General features: G+C 39.5%; 1 protein-coding gene across 1 annotated transcript; it reads right to left on the reverse strand.

Moving 5' to 3' along the window:
* Positions 1 to 10,495: 10,495 nt before the first annotated feature.
* Positions 10,496 to 11,203, reverse strand: LOC128569307 (centromere protein Q-like). Its single transcript, XM_053567471.1, has one exon. The coding sequence runs from the start codon at positions 11,201 to 11,203 to the stop codon at positions 10,496 to 10,498; it is 708 nt and encodes a 235-aa protein (XP_053423446.1).
* Between the last annotated feature and the right edge of the window lie 6,778 nt (positions 11,204 to 17,981).

Raw genomic sequence — 17,981 nt, forward strand, 5'->3', positions numbered from 1 at the left:
ATGACAGTGGAGCTTTAATAGGGAGTGCGTTGAAATTATATATTGCTTTGGGTAGTATGGACATTTTGATAATGTTCATTCTTCCTAGCCATGAGCATGGTATGTTTTTCCATTTGTTAACATTTTCAGCTATTTCTTTTCTTAGAGTTTCATAGTTCTCTTTATAGAGATCTTTCACGTCTTTTGTTAGGTAAATTCCCAAATATTTCATCTTCTTTGGCACTACTGCGAATGGGATAGAGTCCTTAACTGCTTTTTCAATTTGACTGTTGTTGGTGTATATAAAGGCTACCGATTTATGAATGTTGATTTTGTAACCTGAGACACTGCTGTATTCCTTGATCACTTCTAGGAGTTTTGTAGTAGAGTCCCTAGTGTTTTCCAGATACACAATCATATCATCTGCGAAGAGCGAGAGTTTGATCTCTTCTGACCCTATATGGATACCCTTGATCGCCTTTTCTTTCCTAATTGCGGTGGCTAAAACTTCCATTACAATGTTGAAAAACAATGGAGACAATGGGCAGCCTTGTCTGGTTCCTGATCTGAGTGGAAATGATTCCAATTTAACTCCATTCAATATGATATTGGCTGTGGGTTTGCTGTAGATAGCCTCTATCAGTTTAAGAAAAGTCCCTTCTAGACCAATTTTCTTGAGTGTTCTGATCATGAAGGGATGCTGGATATTATCAAAAGCTTTTTCTGCATCAATTGAGAGAATCATATGGTCTTTGTTTTTTCATTTGTTTATGTGCTGAATTACATTTATAGATTTACATATATTGAACCAGCCTTGAGACCCTGGGATAAAACCAACTTGGTCATGATGTATAATTTGTTTGATGTGTTGCTGGATTCTGTTTGTTAGGATCTTGTTGAATATTTTTGCATCTATATTCATTAGTGATATTGGTCTATAATTTTCTTTTCTTGTTGGGTCTTTTCCTGGTTTGGGGATCAGGGTGATATTTGCTTCATAGAACGTGTTGGGTAGTCTTCCTTCTTTTTCTACATTTTGGAACAGGTTGAGTAATATAGGTACTAATTCCTCTTTAAAGGTTTGGTAGAATTCTGATGTGAAACCATCTGGTCCCGGGCTTTTCTTTTTAGGGAGGTTTTGTATAGTTGATGCTATTTCTGAACTTGATATGGGTCTGTTCAACATTTCCACTTGATTCTGGTTAAGTCTTGGAAGGTGGCGTGCTTCCAAGTATCGGTCTATTTCCTTCAGATTTTTATATTTCTGAGAATAAAGTTTCTTGTAATATTCATTAAGGATTTTTTGGATTTCTGATGAGTCTGTGGTTATTTCATCTTTTTTGTTTCTGATTGATGATATTAGAGATTTTACTCTTTTTTTCCTGATTAGGTTGGCCAGAGGTTTATCTATTTTATTGACCTTTTCAAAAAACCAGCTTTTTGATTTATTGATCTGTTGTATTATTCTTTTGTTTTCAATTTCATTTAATTCTGCTCTAATTTTGGTTATTTCTTTTCTTCTACTGGGTTTGGGGTTGGAATATTCTTCCTTTTCCAGTTGCGTGAGATGTCCCATGAAGTTGTTAACTTCCTCTCTTTCCGTTCTCTTGAGGAAGACTTGCAGTGCTATATAAATTTCCCTCTTAGAACTGCCTTTGCAGTGTCCCAGAGGTTCTGATAGCTTGTGTCTTCATTGTCATTTTGTTCCAAAAAATTGGTGATTTCTTTCTTAATCTCATCTCTGACCCAGCTATCATTCAGCATAAGGTTATTTAACTTCCATGTTTTTGTATGGGTATGCAGATTCCTGTTGTTACTCAATTCAAGTTTTATTCCATGATGGTCCGAGAAGATGCATGGAATAATTTCTATTCCTTTAAATTTACTGAGGTTAGACTTGTGACCTAAAATGTGATCGATTTTGGAGTAAGTTCCGTGGGCTGATGAGAAGTATGTGTATTCAGTTTTGTTGGGATGAAATGTTCTGTAGATGTCTGCTAAATCTAAATATTGGATGGTTAGGTTTAAATCTAAGATTTCTTTGCTCAGCTTCTTTCTGGAGGATCGATCCAACACTGCCAAGGGAGTGTTGAAATCTCCAACGATTATGGAGCTGGAGGAAATCAAGTTACTCATGTCTGTTAGAGTTTCTCTTATAAATTGAGGTGCATTCTGGTTGGGTGCATAGATATTAATAATTGAGATCTCGTCATATTGAGTATTACCCTTAACAAATATGAAGTGACCATTCTTGTCCTTCCTTACTTTTGATGGTTTAAAGCCTACTGTATCTGCAAATAAAATTGCAACACCTGCTTTTTTCTGATTACCCTTTGCCTGAAATATGGATGACCATCCTTTCACCCTGAGTCTGTATTTGTCTTTTAAGTTGAGATGTGACTCTTGTATGCAACAAATATCTGGCTTGAGTTTTTGTATCCAGTCAGCTAACCTATGCCTCTTTAGAGGACAGTTTAAGCCATTCACATTGATGGAGAGTATTGATAAGTCTGGTGGAATTTTGGGTGTCGAGTTTTTCAAAGGTCCAGTGGACATTTTTAATCCTTTTGCCAGTGTGGAAGTTGGAGTTTGATCCGAAGTTTCTGAGTGAGTTTACTTTTGTGGTATAGGATTGGGTTGGTCATTGTGGAGGATAGGTCTGAGAACATCCTGAAGAGCTGGTTTACTTATGGCAAATTTTTTCAACATATGAATGTCATTGAAGTATTTAATTTCTCCATCATAGATGAAACTCAGTTTAGCTGGATACAAGATCCTGGGTTGAAAGTTTTTTTGCTTTAGGAGATTAAAAGTTGATGACCAGCCTCTTCTTGCTTGAAAAGTTTCAGCAGAGAGATCTGCAGTTATTCTAATATTCTTACCTTTGTACGTTATAGTTTTCTTTCGCCGGGCTGCTTTGAGAATCTTCTCTTTCATGTTAACTTTAGTGAAGCTAATTATGATATGTCTGGGAGATGGCTTATTGGGGTTGAATCGTGCTGGGGTTCTGAAGCTGTCTGCTATCTGAATTTCAGATTCTCTAGGCATGTCTGGAAAATTTTCTTTCATAATTTCATGTAGAAGGGCCTCTGTGTCCTTGGCAGCCACTTCATCATTCTCCGAAATTCCTATAACCCTTATTGTTGTTTTCTTTCGAATTATCTGAGAGCTCTCTGAGTGAGTGATCCGTTTTTGCTCTCCATTTCTCTTCCTCTTTGAGAGATTGGGAGCGTTCGAAGACTTTATCTTCAATGTCAGAAATCCTTTCTTCTGCTTGCTCCATTCTGTTACTGAGGGATTCTACTGTATTTTTCATATCTTTGAGGGCTGTAAGTTCTTGTTTCAGTGTGTCTAAGTCTTTGGTGGTGGTTTTGTCTTTAAATTCGTTAAATTCTTGAGACAATTTTTGAATTTCTCCTCGAATTCCTAATTCCATTTTATTAATCTTGTCTGCAAACCAAATTCTGAATTCGACTTCTGACATCTCAGCCAGTTGTTTATGAATGGGATCTTCAATCACATCTGCCGTATCTTTTCTTGGGGGGGTTGATCTATTCTGGTTATTCATGTTACCAAAGTTTTTCCGCTGATTCCGCCCCATGGTTTACTCCCTTTTGTTTTTTCCCTGGGGTTTTATCGAGGGCCCGTACAGTGTTGTGGCCTGAGAAACTGGGGCCCTGTCTGGTGTGGTGGAGCAAAGTGGTTCTGTCTTGTTTTCAGCTGGTTTCTGTTCGATCCTATTGCAACTTCTACTCTGGCTTGAAGTCTCAGCTGTGTGGAAAAATCAGCAATTAAGTCACCCCGCCTGCCCACCTCTGGCCCCAGTTGGAAAAGGAGAATCAAACCTTCCTACAATCGCACACCCAGGGCACCGCCTGAAAAGTCCTCAGTCTATTAGCCCAGTTCAAAAGGTCCGAATCAACTGTCTCAATCGGCACTTGTCTCGGGTGGAAGGGTTCAAGAGGTCTCTGGGAACTGGATCACAGGGGCCTGGTGACTCCTCTGACACAGCTCACCCCAGTGCAGCGTGGAGTCAGGAGGAGCCACCCCGCAAACAGAGCAGTCTGGGAAGGTTGACGTCTCCTTCCCCACTTTGCCCCTCCGTCGGACCCAGTCACTGGTATCTCTGCAGATGGCTAACCCAGTTGCCTGCAGTGAACAGACACTCCAGGGGTTTGCACCTGCCTGAATCGCAAGGAAGTCTGCCAGGCCCCCGCAGACTGCCGCTATCTAGCAGGAGGAGATGGGGCCTGACATCTTTGAGTGTTTGATGAAGGTGATGGAAAGGAGGTGTTCACTCAGGCTTAGCCCCGTCCCTGATGCATGCTGCTAACAGAACAGAACAGAACAGACAACTTTGTGAGGTTCTGTCTCTGTTCCTGTCGTCACCTACAGGAGACGGGCTGTTTTGAGTTCAAACGTCTTTGCTGCTGGAGAATTGCGTCTGAACACCTCTCTAGGTTGGCCCCGCCCTGGAGGCTTCCGGGTTTGTGAGCCGTGTCACGGTGGCCTCCTCTGGTTGCCCAGGGAGACAGGGGGTGTGGCCTCAGAATATCCAGAAGTGAGCGTTCTGCCGTTAAAGAAAAAACGGCTGTTGATCTACCTCCAGGGAACTGCTGCTCTGGTGTGGGCACTCAGGCGACCCTTTTCTCCTCTGTCCCGCGCCCCAGAGTCAGCACTGAGTGGCCGCAGTTTGTGCTGGGTCCACACCCCTTAAGAGATCCCCCAAGAATCAGAACTCTTGGGGGATGGGCCCCCAGATCCCGATTGGGAGTGGGGCGGGGGGAAGCTAGAGTTTCATTCAGTTTCACGCAATACTACGGTCCGGGGAGGGCTCCTGCACTGCACCGCAGGGAAGTGTCGCCAAGGCTTGATTTCCCCTCAGCAGAGTGCCCTCTCCTCGCTCACGTGTCCCAGAGTCAGAGCTGACCTGACGCAGCTCAGGCACTGTGCACTCCCCTCGAGAAATCACCCAAGGAGCTGAACTCCTGGGGGATAGGCCCTCAGACCCCGAGTGAGAGTAGGGGTTCTCAGCTCTCAGCGGGGAGGCCAGAGTCTGATTCAGTCTTGGGCCCCGTATGCCCGGGGAGGGTTGCTGCACTGCACCGCAGGGAAGTGCTGCGAGGCGTGACTCCCCCTCAGCCCGGTGCCCTCTCCTCACTCGGCGCGCCTCAGAGTCAATGCTGACCAGTCGCAACTTGGGGACTGTCCACTCCCCTTGAGAAATCACCCAAGGATCCGAAGTCCTGGGGGACAGGCCTCCAGACCTCAGTGGGCGGCAGGGGAGCGCCGGGGATTCAGGGTTGCCGGCAAAGGATTCCCAAAGTTTTATTCAGCCCTATGTCCGGCAGGAGAACGCCACGGCACCCCAGTAGGGGAGGTAGGTCCAGTTTTTAGAAGGTCTCTCCCGTGGAGTGTAGTGGGAGGGCCTTTAATTTCTGCCCGCTTGTTCAATTGTGGGGCTCTAGAGCCGGTCTCATGGGGGAGGGGGACTCCCGTCCGCTTGGTGGTGGATTTTGTACCTTTTGTTTGCGTCCTTGTGATCACAACTTGCCTCAGCGGTGTTGATGTGCGTTCTTCAGCCTTCTCTCTTGGTGAGGCTCAAGTCCACCAGGATACTTACTAAATTCGTGTCCCTTAACTCTCCTTCTGGACGGGAGCCTTTGTTGAAAGCTGGCTTCAGTCTGCCATCTTCTCTCCATTTTTTTTTTAATGGCTGAATCGTATTCCATGGTGTACATATACCACGGCTCGTTAATCCATTCCTGGGTTGGTTGGCATTTAGGCTGTTTCCACATTTTGGCGATTGTAAATTGAACTGCAAGAAACAGTCTAGTACAAGTGTCCTTATAATAAAAGGATTTTTTTCCTTTTGGGTATATGCCCAGTAATGGGATTGCATATCAAATGAGAGGTCTATCTTCAGTTCTTTGAGGGTTCTCCATACTTCCTTCCAAAAAGGTTGTATTAGTTTGTAGTCCCACCAGCAGTGTAAAAGTGTTCCCTTCTCTCCACATCCATACCAGCATCTACAGTTTTGAGATTTTGTGATGTGGGCCATTCTTGCTGGGGTTAGATGGTATCTCAGGGTGGTTTTGATTTGCATTTCTCTAATAAATAGGGATGATGAACATTTTTTTCATGCTTGTTAGCCATTCATCTGTCTTTTGTAGAGAAGGTTCTATTCATGTCTCTTGCCCATTGATATATGGGATTGTTGGCTTTTTTCATGTGGATTAATTTGAGTTCTCTATAGATCCTAGTTATTAAGCTTTTGTCTGATTCAAAATATGCAAATATCCTTTCCCATTGTGTAGATTGTCTATTTGCATTAGTTGTTTTCTCCTTAGCTGTACAGAAGCTTTTCAGTTTAATGAAATCCCATTTATTTTTGTTGTTGTTGCAAGGGCCATGGCAGTCTTCTCCATGAAGTCTTTCCCCAGGCCAATATCTTCCAGTGTTTTTCCTATGCTTTCCTTGAGGATTTTTATTGTTTTGTGCCTTAAATTTAAGTCCTTTATCCATCTTGAATCAATTTTTGTGATTGGAGAAAGGTGTGGGTCCAGTTTCAGTCTTTTACATGTGGATATCAAGTTCTCCCAGCACCATTTATTGAATAGGGAGTCTTTCCCCAAGGTATGTTCTTGTTTGGTTTATCAAAGATTAGGTGGTTGTAAGATGTTTGTTTCATTTCCTGGTTTTTTATTCGATTCCAAATGTCTATGTCTCTATTTTTGTGCCAGTACCATGTTGTTTTGACCACTATGGCTTTGTAGTACAGCCTAAAATCTGGTATGGTGATGCCCCCAGCTTTATTTTTATTACTAAGAACTGCCTTATGGTGATGCCCCCAGCTTTATTTTTATTACTAAGAACTGCCTTAGTGATATGGTTTTTTTTCTGGTTCCATACAAAACGCAGAATCATTTTTTCCAAATCTTGAAAGTACAATGTTTTTATCTTAATAGGGATGGCATTGAATAGGTAGATTGCTTTGGGAAATATAGACATTTTAACAACGTTGATTCTTCCTAGCCATGAGCATGGTATGTTCTTTATAGAGGTCCTTAACCTCCTTTGTTAGGTATATTCCTAGGTATTTCATTTTCTTTGAAGCTATGATGAAGGGAGTTGTGTCCTTAATTACCCTCTCATCTTGACTGTTATTGATGTATACAAAGGCAACTGACTTGTGGACATTGATTTTATATCCTGAAAATTATTGTATTTTTTGGTGACTGCCAGGAGTCGTGTGGTTGAGTCTTTGGTGTTTTCTAAGTATAAGATCTTATTGTCAGCAAAGAGGGAGAGTTTGACCTCCTCTGCTGCCCTTTATTTCCTTGTGTTGACTAATTTTATTGTCTAGAACTTCCAGCACTGTGTTGAGTAGTAATGGTGACAGAGGACAACCTTGTCTGGTTCCAGTTCTAAGAGGAAAAGCTTTCAGTTTTACTCCATTTAGCTGTGGATTTCTCATAGATAGCTTCAATCAGTTTCAGAAATGTGCCATGTATGCCTATATTCTTCAGTGTTCTAATTAGAAAAGGATGCTGAATTTTATCAAATGCTTTTTCTGCATCTATTGAGAGGATCGTATGGTCTTTGTTTTTGCTTTTGTTAATATGGCGGATAATGTTTATGGACTTGCATATGTTAAACCAGGCTTGCATCCCTGGGATGAAACCTACTTGATCATGATGTATGAGTTTTTAATGATAAGCTGTAGTCTATTGGCTAGGATTTTGTTGAGAATTTTTGTATCTATATTCATTAATGAAATTGATCTGAAATTCTCCTTTTTTGTTGGATCTTTTCCTGGTTTCGGTATCAGGGTGATGTTTGCTCCGTAGAATGTGTTGGGGAAAATTCCTTCCTCCTCAATTTTTTGTAATAATTTCTGCAGTATGGGAATAAGCTCTTCCTTGAAGGTTTGACAGAATTCTGGTGTGAAGCCATCCAGACCAGGGCATATTTTTGTTGGAAGATTTTTTATTGTTTGATCTCAGTGCTTGAAATTGGTCTGTTCAGGAGCTCTATTTCTTCCTGGCTAAGTCTAGGGAGAGGGTGTGATTCCAAATATTGATCCATTTCCTTCACATTGTCAAATTTCTGGGCATAGAGTTTTTGGTAGTATTCAGAGATGATCTCTTGTATCTCTGTGGCATCAGTTATAATTTCCTCTTTATCATTTCTAATTGAGGTTATTAGAGATTTTACTTTTCTATTTCTAGTTAGTCTTGCCAGACCTTTATCTATTTTATTCATTTTTCAAAAAACCTACTCCTTGTTTCATTGATTTTCTGAATGATTCTTTTGTTTTCAATTTCATTGATCTTTGATTTAATTTTTGATATTTCTTTTCTTCTGCTGGGTTTAGGCTTAGATTGTTCTTCTTTTTCCAATTCCCTAAGATGGGTTATGAGTTTGTTGATGTGCTCTCTTTCTGTCTTTTGAATGTAGACATCTAAAGTGATAAATTTTCCTCTCAAAACTGCTTTTGCCGTATCCCACAGGTTTTGGTAGCTTGTGTCTTCATTGTTGTTATGCTTAAGGAAGTTAATGATTTTCTGTTTTATTTCTTCCTGCACCCAACTGTCATTCAACAGAAGGTTGTTTAATTTCCATGCCTTTGTGTGGGGTTGAACGTTTTTGTTGGAGTTGAGTTCCACCTTTAGTGCCGTATGGTCTGAGAAGATACAAGTTAAAATTTCAATTCTTTTAATTCTGTTGAGGTTTGTTTTGTGGCCTAAGATATGATCAATTTTGGAGAATGTTCAATAGGGTGATGAGAAGACTATACATTCTTTATCTTTGGGATGGAGTGTTCTGTATGTGTCTATCAAGCACATTTGTTCTAGGTTCTCATTTAAGACTCTTATATCTTTGTTTAATTTCTGTTTAGAGGATCTGTCCAGCTCTGTAAGAGGAGTGTTAAAATCTCCTGTTATTATGGTATTATTGGATATCATCTTGCTCAGATTGAGTAAGGTCTGTTTCAATAATCTGGGAGCATTTAAATTGGGTGCATAAATGTTTATAATTGAAACATCTTCTTGTTGTATTTTTCCCTTGACCAATATAAAGTGACCATCTTTGTCTTTTTTGACTTTAGTTGCTTTAAATCCACATGTATCTGAAAATAAGATTGCTACTCCTCTTTTCTTCTGAATTCCATTTGCCTGAAAAATTGTCTTCCAACCCTTGACTCGGAGTTTTAATTTGTCTTTTAAAGCCAGGTGTGTTTCTTGCAGGCAGCAAATGGATGGCTTGTGTTTTTTAATCCAGTCAGCCAATCTGTGCCTCTTCAGTGGGGAATTTAAGCCCTTAGCATTTATTGAGATAATTGATAAGTATGCTAGTGTTCTATTTAGTTTTATCTTTTACATCAGTGTGGAAGTTAGGTTCTGTCCTTTAATTTCTGAGTTCTTACTTTGATGTTGATCCACTGTGATGGTCAGTGTGTAGAACAGGTTGAAGTATTTCCTGTAGAGCTGGTCTTGTTGTGGTGAATTTTCTCAATGTTTGTATATCAGAAAATGATTTGATTTCTTCATCAATTTTAAAGCTTATCTTAGCAGAATATAGAATTCGGGGCTGGAAATTGTTCTGGTTAAGTTGATTAAAGGTAGATGACCATTGTCTTCTTGCTTGGAAAGTTTTTTCTTTCTTTTTTTTTTTTAAGAAAAGATTTTTGATATATTTAAGTGGCACTTTATTCACACACACACATATATAAAAGCTAATTATACATTGTGAAAGGTTTATAAGAAAGGGTTTTTTTTGGTTGTTTTTTATTGTAGGGGGAATGAATGTGCTACGGTTCCTTTTAAAATAATTTTCTTAAGTAAAGATATGCTTTCATGACAGTAGAAAATAAATCGATTCAGTTACCTACCAAAGAAATAAAATATTGATGTTACCTCCTACGTTACACATACCTGGCAATTCTTAACTATTTTCCAAAAAGACTAAGGAGCAAGGTAAAAAAGTGAGGATTTTCCATCTTCCAAATGATCAGGCAGAAAATACAACCTATCAGCTACAGAATTAGTAATAGCAAACTCCAAATGCTTTTCCATACTAGGTACTGTACATAATTTACACACCACAATTCCATGTTTAACCAATAAATGAGTTCCATATAACCCTTATAAACTATTAGGTCATGCCTACTATTCTTTTTAATGGCTTTAGGCAAGTAATTGCAGATACAACAAAATAAATGCTGATTTCCTAGATGTGACAACTGCTAAAAAGAGTTTTCAGAACTACATTAGATTCTAATGATAGACCTACAGAGGCTAATTTAAAGTGTCTATCAGGGCATAATAAATCCTGCAGAAGCCTCAGCCTCTGCAATATCATCATAGGTTAATAGCCTTACAAGTCATAAACATTAATATGGGACAATCTAAGGAAAAAACTGTTCAGGTGGCATCCAGTTTCTTATAGGCTTCTTCAATGAGCATTAACATGTTCTTAATCTGGGAGGAATTATGAAGAACATCCAAGTCCTTTAGAAGAGCATTCTGGTTTGGAATTGTGTCAAAATTTCTTTCTGAAGTGTGGGTGCTTTGAGCCTTTTCTGAGAAAGTTCTGGAAGAGAGAGTACACTACTAATATCCATTTGAAGCACTTGTTTTAGTGTCTTCTTTTTCTCTTCTACCTCCCTTTCCAGAATTTCAATTTTGTTCTTTAGGCTCTGAAAGTCCTCAGTCATCAATTCTGCAGTCTCTACCATTTTTTCTATTTCTTCCTGCAATAATGCCAGACCTTCTTTATTAGCTTGCTCCCGTGCCCTTTCCACATCCAGTAGACTTGACACATGAGTTAAATCCTTCAGCTTTTCAGGAGGGACTTTCAGGGTTTCACAAAGTTGTAACAATCTTTTTTTCGGTAAGTTGAGATGATACTGTATTTCTTCTTTTTCTTGACTACTCAAAATTCTTATTATTACTGATTCCATTATTGTTTGCAAATGCTCTCTGCTACTCTTTGAAAGTGGTTGCCAGGTTTTCCTTTTGTTGGGTGCTATCTTTATCTGTTTTATGTTAGTATGCTTTGTTTGTCCTTCAGAAGACAGATGGTTTGAATGACTTTTATTTCTTTTTCCTGTGTTTCTAACCTTTTTCTCTGACAACTCTTCATCATCATCAGTTTTTCTTTTTGAATTTCTTTTTAACTGTTGAGACTTTTTCTTGGAAACATGTGGTTTACCAGGCATCTTGATCACTAATTTCTCAGAAACCCTTCAGGGAGCCAAGCTCAGGATAATTCGTGCCCAAACAATCCAAAGTGGAGCAGATCTGGAGGTGGGCGGGCAGAGAGCTGGAAAGTTTTATTAGAGAAGTCTGCAGTCACTTTAATGGATTTGTCCCTGTAGGTCAACTGGTGCTTATTCCTGGCAGCTTGAAGAATCTTTTCTTTTGTCTTGACTTTGGACAGGTTCATCACAATGTGTCTTGGAGAAGCTCGGTTAGAGTTGAGGCAAGCTGGGGTCTGATATCCCTCTGAAAGGAGTATGTCAGAATCTTTGGTGATATTAGGGAAATTTTCATTCATAATATTTTCTAGCATGGCTTCCATTCCCCTGGGGCATTCTTCTTCCCCTCCTGGGATACCTATAACTCATATGTTCAAATGCTTTATAAAGTCTCATAATTATCTCAGTGAATGTTTAGCTTTCTCTCTTTTCTTTTCTGCCTCATTAACTATCTGAGTTATCTCAAGAGCTTTGTCCTCTACCTCTGAGATTCTTTCTTCTGCATGGTCTAATTTGTTGTTGATACTTTCTATAGCATCTTTAAGTTCCCTAATTGACTGCTTCAGTTCCTTCAGCTCTGCTATATCCTTTCTGTATTCTTCATATCATTCATTTCTTATTTGATTCTGTTTTTGGATTTCCTTTTGGTCATTTTCCACTTTATCAGCAATTTCCTTCATTGTTTTCATCATCCGTATTCTAAATTCCCTTTCTGTCATTCCTAACATTTCTTTATTGGTGGAATCCTCTGCAGTAGCTACCTCATGGTCTCTTGGGGTGGGGGTGGGGGTTTGCTCTGGACTGGGTTTTTATGTTGCCAGGATTTCTCTGCTGATTCTTCCTCATGAGTGATTTCTTTTATCTGTTTCCTTGCCCTAATTTTTCTTTCACTTCCTCTTGCTCTTTACGTTTCTGTGCCTGTGGACTAGGGTTTCAATGAGTCCAGTTCTCCACTGATTTTGTCCTCCTCAAGGGGCCCAGCAGTCTCTCACTGACTCCCTGTGCCCCCAAATGGATGTTTCTAGGTAGATCCCACCAGCCAGAGATGCCTGGTGTCTTCTCTCCCCACACTCACCATGCCCAGTAGAAAGGAAGCTGTTAGAGATATGATTTTTTATTTCTCCTTTGTCCTTCTGTTCCCCTTTTATTCCTTGTTTCTTCATTCCTTTATTCTTCTTTCATTTCATTGTGAAGGACGGAAATTATATTGTCCTTGATTTGATGGACCTAGTTTGGGGAATAGTGAACATAATGATGGGGAGGATATGTATGTGGCAGGCCCTAATGTCAGATAGATATGATTCGAATCTCAGCTCAGCTACCTTTTAGCTGTGTGACCTTGGGTAAGTTACTTGGTATCTATGTAATGAGGGGAGCATCTCATTTGCTGAACATATTTTTGAACTTCTAAAATATAGAGAGATTGAAATCCCAGATATTAAAATCATGAAGGCTGAATTTTGGAGAAGGAGTTAGTGGTGTTTTCAGTTGTACACTGTATAGTTGAATCATGTTAGGGGGGAACTATTTCCTTCCTATTGTCTTTATTTGCATTTGGTAGAAAATTTAGATGAGTGAATTGGCCATGCGATATGGCAACTATGAAAAGTTCAGTTTAAAAATGCATCATTTATCTGTATTGGCATTCCTTCCATCAGGTGAAATTCCTGGACCTTTTTAATGAATTAAAGCCACACTTGCCTGAAGAAGGCAGTGAATTTACTGACTGGTTTGAAAATAATTACACGCATGGTAGGTTAAAATGCTACTATGCAGAGGTGGAGCATGATGGTGGATGGGATGAACATGTAGTCCACGTATCCCAAGTCATCAGGTGAGAGGAAAAGGGGTCTGGACCTTTCCCACATGTGGATTATTGGTGTGGATGGACAGCTGGAGAAGCTCAGCGAATTGGTGGATTGCTGTATATGAGGGGTAATTTAAAACTGTGGACTCTGTTGTAGAGATTTTTTCCCTGCTTTGCCGTGCTGGTCAGCAGGCCCCTCCCTTATAGAGGACAGCAGCTTGCAAATACTGGCAAAGCTGAATTGACGAAAATGTATTCCTGAGCTGAGGGTGGCACCCGAAAGGAGAGCCACTCAAAACCACGGGGAGCTGGGCAACCTGATGGAAAATTGAAGGGAAGGGACCCCACCTGGGAAACAGACATTTTGAACTATCTGAAATGGTGGACACCTTCCTCCAGAACAACAGGCGTGATTAAATAGACTAGAGCATTCCTGATCCTGGTGGGGAATGTTGGAGGGGGCTGGCAGTTCAGACTGCACGGCGAACTGGTGGGTCCCGATTCAAAAGGGAAACTCTGAACCACAAAACTGAGAATAAGGTCCCCGAGCACTGCAGCCACGGGAACTGGCTGCAGCTGCGGGACCTGCCAGCAGCCGCTGGAGACGCCAGCAGTGCCAGTGGGCAGCAGTATCCTCCCCAACAGCTGATTGCAGTCGCCAGTCTGCAGGAGAATGTGGGAGTAGAGTGGAAAGATTTGGGAAGTGTGGACTCCTGCACTGAGTGGGGAGGTCGGATAAGAGTGCCATCTTGAACAGAGCAGCTGAGGTTGCACAATAGTTAGGTGATAAACTTTTACAGAAACTCCAAAATGGCGATTGGCCAGGTAGGGTGGTTACTGTGGTAACAGTATACACTGAGAATCAGGTATAAGTCTGGTAACCACTCGCAGTGCCACCTGGTGTCCAGAAAGTATATCGCATTATAAATATATTCCTACGAAAGTTGATCCCTACATCATACATATAGATGTATATTTCTATATATATACAAGAATAATATTTTTGTGGTTGGTGCCTTTTTTTTTCTTTTCTCTTTTTTTTTGGTTATGTTTTTTCCTCACAATTTTCTTGGAGGAGCTATTGTTAATTTTTAATTTTTTTATAGATATACTTTTTATTTCTATTTTTTTCTATTTTTAATTTCTCCTTTCTTCTTTTTTAACTTTTTTATGAACACCACTTTTTTCTTTTTTTTCAATTATTTCACAAATATCACTATTTTTTTTTTTTTTTTTTAATTTTTTTATTAAATCATAAGTGTATACAATGATATGATTATGGGGCATCATACACTCACTTCATAAACCATTTGACACATTTTTATCCCAGTGGTTAACATAGCCTTTCCGGCGTTATCTCAGTTACTGTGCCAAAACATTTATATTCTACATTTACCAAGTTTCGCAAATACCCCTGTAATATGCACCACAGGTGTGATCCCACCGATTCCCCTCCCTCCACCCACCCCCCCCTTTCCCACTTCCCCCTATTGTTAAGTTGTAGTTGGGTTATAGCTTTCATGTGAGAGTCCCAAATTAGTTTCATAGTAGGGCTGTGTACATTGGATATTTTTTCTTCCATTCTTGGGATACTTTACTAAGAAGAATATGTTCCAGCTCCATCCATGTAAACATGAAAGAGGTAAAGTCTCCATCTTTCTTTAAGGCTGCATAGTATTCCATGGTATACATATACCACAATTTATTAATCCATTCGTGGATCGATGGGCACTTCGGCTTTTTCCATGACTTAGCAATTATGAATTGGGCTGCAATAAACATTCTGGTACAAATATCTTTGTTATGTTGTGATTTTTGGTCTTCTGGGTATATGCCCAGCAGAGGAATTACAGGATTGAATGGCAGATCTATTTTTAGATCTCTGAGTGTTTTCCATATATCCCTCCAAAAGGAATGTATTAATTTGCATTCCCACCAGCAGTGCAGAAGTGTTCCCTTTTCTCCGCATCCACGCCAACATCTCTGGTCTTGAGATTTTGTGATATAGGCTAGTCTCATTGGAGTTAGATGATATCTCAAAGTAGTTTTGATTTGCATTTCTCTGATGATTAAAGATGATGAGCATTTTTTCATATGTCTGAAGGCCGTGCGCCTGTCTTCTTCAGAGAAGTTTCTCTTCAAATCCCTTGCCCAGCCTGCGATGGGATCCCTTGTTTTTTTCTTGCTGATGCGTTTGAGTTCTCTGTGGATTCTGGTTATTAAACCTTTGTCAGAGTTATACCCTGCAAATATTTTCTCCCATTCTGAGGGCTGTCTGCTTGCTCTGCTTACTGTGTTCTTAGCTGTGCAGAAGCTTTTTAGTTTGATCAAGTCCCAGTAGTGTATTTTTGAAGCTGCTTCAATTGCCCGGAGGGTTCTCCTCATGAAATACTCACCCAGACCAATTTCTTCAAGGGTTTTCCCTGCATTCTCCTCTAGTATTTTTATAGTTTCATGTCTTAAGTTTAAATCTTTAATCCAATGAGAGTCTATCTTAGTTAATGGTGAAAGGTGTGGGTCTAATTTCAGTCTTCTGCAGGTTGCCAGCCAGTTCACCCAGCACCATTTGTTAAATAGGGAATCTTTTCCCCACTGAATGTTTTTAATTGGCTTGTCAAAAATCAAATAGCGGTAAGTAGCTGGATTCATCTCTTGGTTCTCTATTCTATTCCAGATATCTACTTCTCTGTTTTTGTGCCAATACCATGCTGTTTTGATCACTATCGATTTGTAGTAAAGTCTGAGGTCTGGTAGTGTGATTCCTCCTGTTTTGTTTTTATTTCTGAGTAATGTCTTGGCTATTCGAGGTTTTTTCTGATTCCATATAAAACGAAGTAATGTTTTTTCAAGATCTTTAAAATATGACAGTGGAGCTTTAATAGGGAGTGCGTTGAAAGTATATATTGCTTTGGGTAGTATGGACATTTTGATAATGTTGATTCTTCCTAGCCATGAGCATGGTATGTTTTTCCATTTGTTAACATTTTCAGCTATTTCTTTTCTTAGAGTTTCATAGTTCTCTTTATAGAGATCTTTCACGTCTTTTGTTAGGTAAATTCCCAAATATTTCATCTTCTTTGGCACTACTGTGAATGGGATAGAGTCCTTAACTGCTTTTTCAATTTGACTGTTGTTGGTGTATATAAAGGCTACCGATTTATGAATGTTGATTTTGTAACCTGAGACGCTGCTGTATTCCTTGATCACTTCTAGGAGTTTTGTAGTAGAGTCCCTAGTGTTTTCCAGATACACAATCATATCATCTGCGAAGAGCGAGAGTTTGATCTCTTCTGACCCTATATGGATACCCTTGATCGCCTTTTCTTCCCTAATTGCGGTGGCTAAAACTTCCATTACAATGTTGAAAAGCAATGGAGACAATGGGCAGCCTTGTCTGGTTCCTGATCTGAGTGGAAATGATTCCAATTTAACTCCATTCAATATGATATTGGCTGTGGGTTTGCTGTAGATAGCCTCTATCAGTTTAAGAAAAGTCCCTTCTAGACCAATTTTCTTGAGTGTTCTGATCATGAAGGGATGCTGGATATTATCAAAAGCTTTTTCTGCATCAATTGAGAGAATCATATGGTCTTTGTTTTTTAATTTGTTTATGTGCTGAATTACATTTATAGATTTACGTATATTGAACCAGCCTTGAGACCCTGGGATAAAACCAACTTGGTCATGATGTATAATTTGTTTGATGTGTTGCTGGATTCTGTTTGTTAGGATCTTGTTGAATATTTTTGCATCTATATTCATTAGTGATATTGGTCTATAATTTTCTTTTCTTGTTGGGTCTTTTCCTGGTTTGGGGATCAGGGTGATATTTGCTTCATAGAACGTGTTGGGTAGTCTTCCTTCTTTTTCTACATTTTGGAACAGGTTGAGTAATATAGGTACTAATTCCTCTTTAAAGGTTTGGTAGAATTCTGACGTGAAACCATCTGGTCCCGGGCTTTTCTTTTTAGGGAGGTTTTGTATAGTTGATGCTATTTCTGAACTTGTTATGGGTCTGTTCAACATTTCCACTTGATTCTGGTTAAGTCTTGGAAGGTGGCGTGCTTCCAAGTACCGGTCTATTTCCTTCAGATTTTCATATTTCTGAGAATAAAGTTTCTTGTAATATTCATTAAGGATTTTTTGGATTTCTGATGAGTCTGTGGTTATTTTGTCTTTGTTGTTTCTGATTGATGATATTAGAGATTTTACTCTTTTTTTCCTGATTAGGTTGGCCAGAGGTTTATCTATTTTATTGACCTTTTCAAAAAACCAGCTTTTTGATTTATTGATCTGTTGTATTATTCTTTTGTTTTCAATTTCATTTAATTCTGCTCTAATTTTGGTTATTTCTTTTCTTCTACTGGGTTTGGGGTTGGAATGTTCTTCCTTTTCCAGTTGCGTGAGATGTCCCATTAAGTTGTTAACTTCCTCTCTTTCCGTTCTCTTGAGGAAGGCTTGCAGTGCTATAAATTTCCCTCTTAGAACTGCCTTTGCAGTGTCCCAGAGGTTCTGATAGCTTGTGTCTTCGTTGTCATTTTGTTCCAAAAAATTGGTGATTTCTTTCTTAATCTCATCTCTGACCCAGCTATCATTCAGCATAAGGTTATTTAACTTCCATGTTTTTGTATGGGTATGCAGATTCCTGTTGTTACTCAATTCAAGTTTTATTCCATGATGGTCCGAGAAGATGCATGGAATAATTTCTATTCCTTTAAATTTACTGAGGTTAGACTTGTGACCTAAAATGTGATCAATTTTGGAGTAAGTTCCGTGGGCTGATGAGAAGTATGTGTATTCAGTTTTGTTGGGATGAAATGTTCTGTAGATGTCTGCTAAATCTAAATACTGGATGGTTAAATATCACTATTTTTATTGTAGTTGTTTTTTGTTGTTGTTGTCGTGGGTGTTGTCTGTATGTCTATGTGTCTC

This window comes from Nycticebus coucang, chromosome 17, assembly GCF_027406575.1.
Source record: "Nycticebus coucang isolate mNycCou1 chromosome 17, mNycCou1.pri, whole genome shotgun sequence".
NCBI classification, from domain to species: domain Eukaryota; kingdom Metazoa; phylum Chordata; class Mammalia; order Primates; family Lorisidae; genus Nycticebus; species Nycticebus coucang.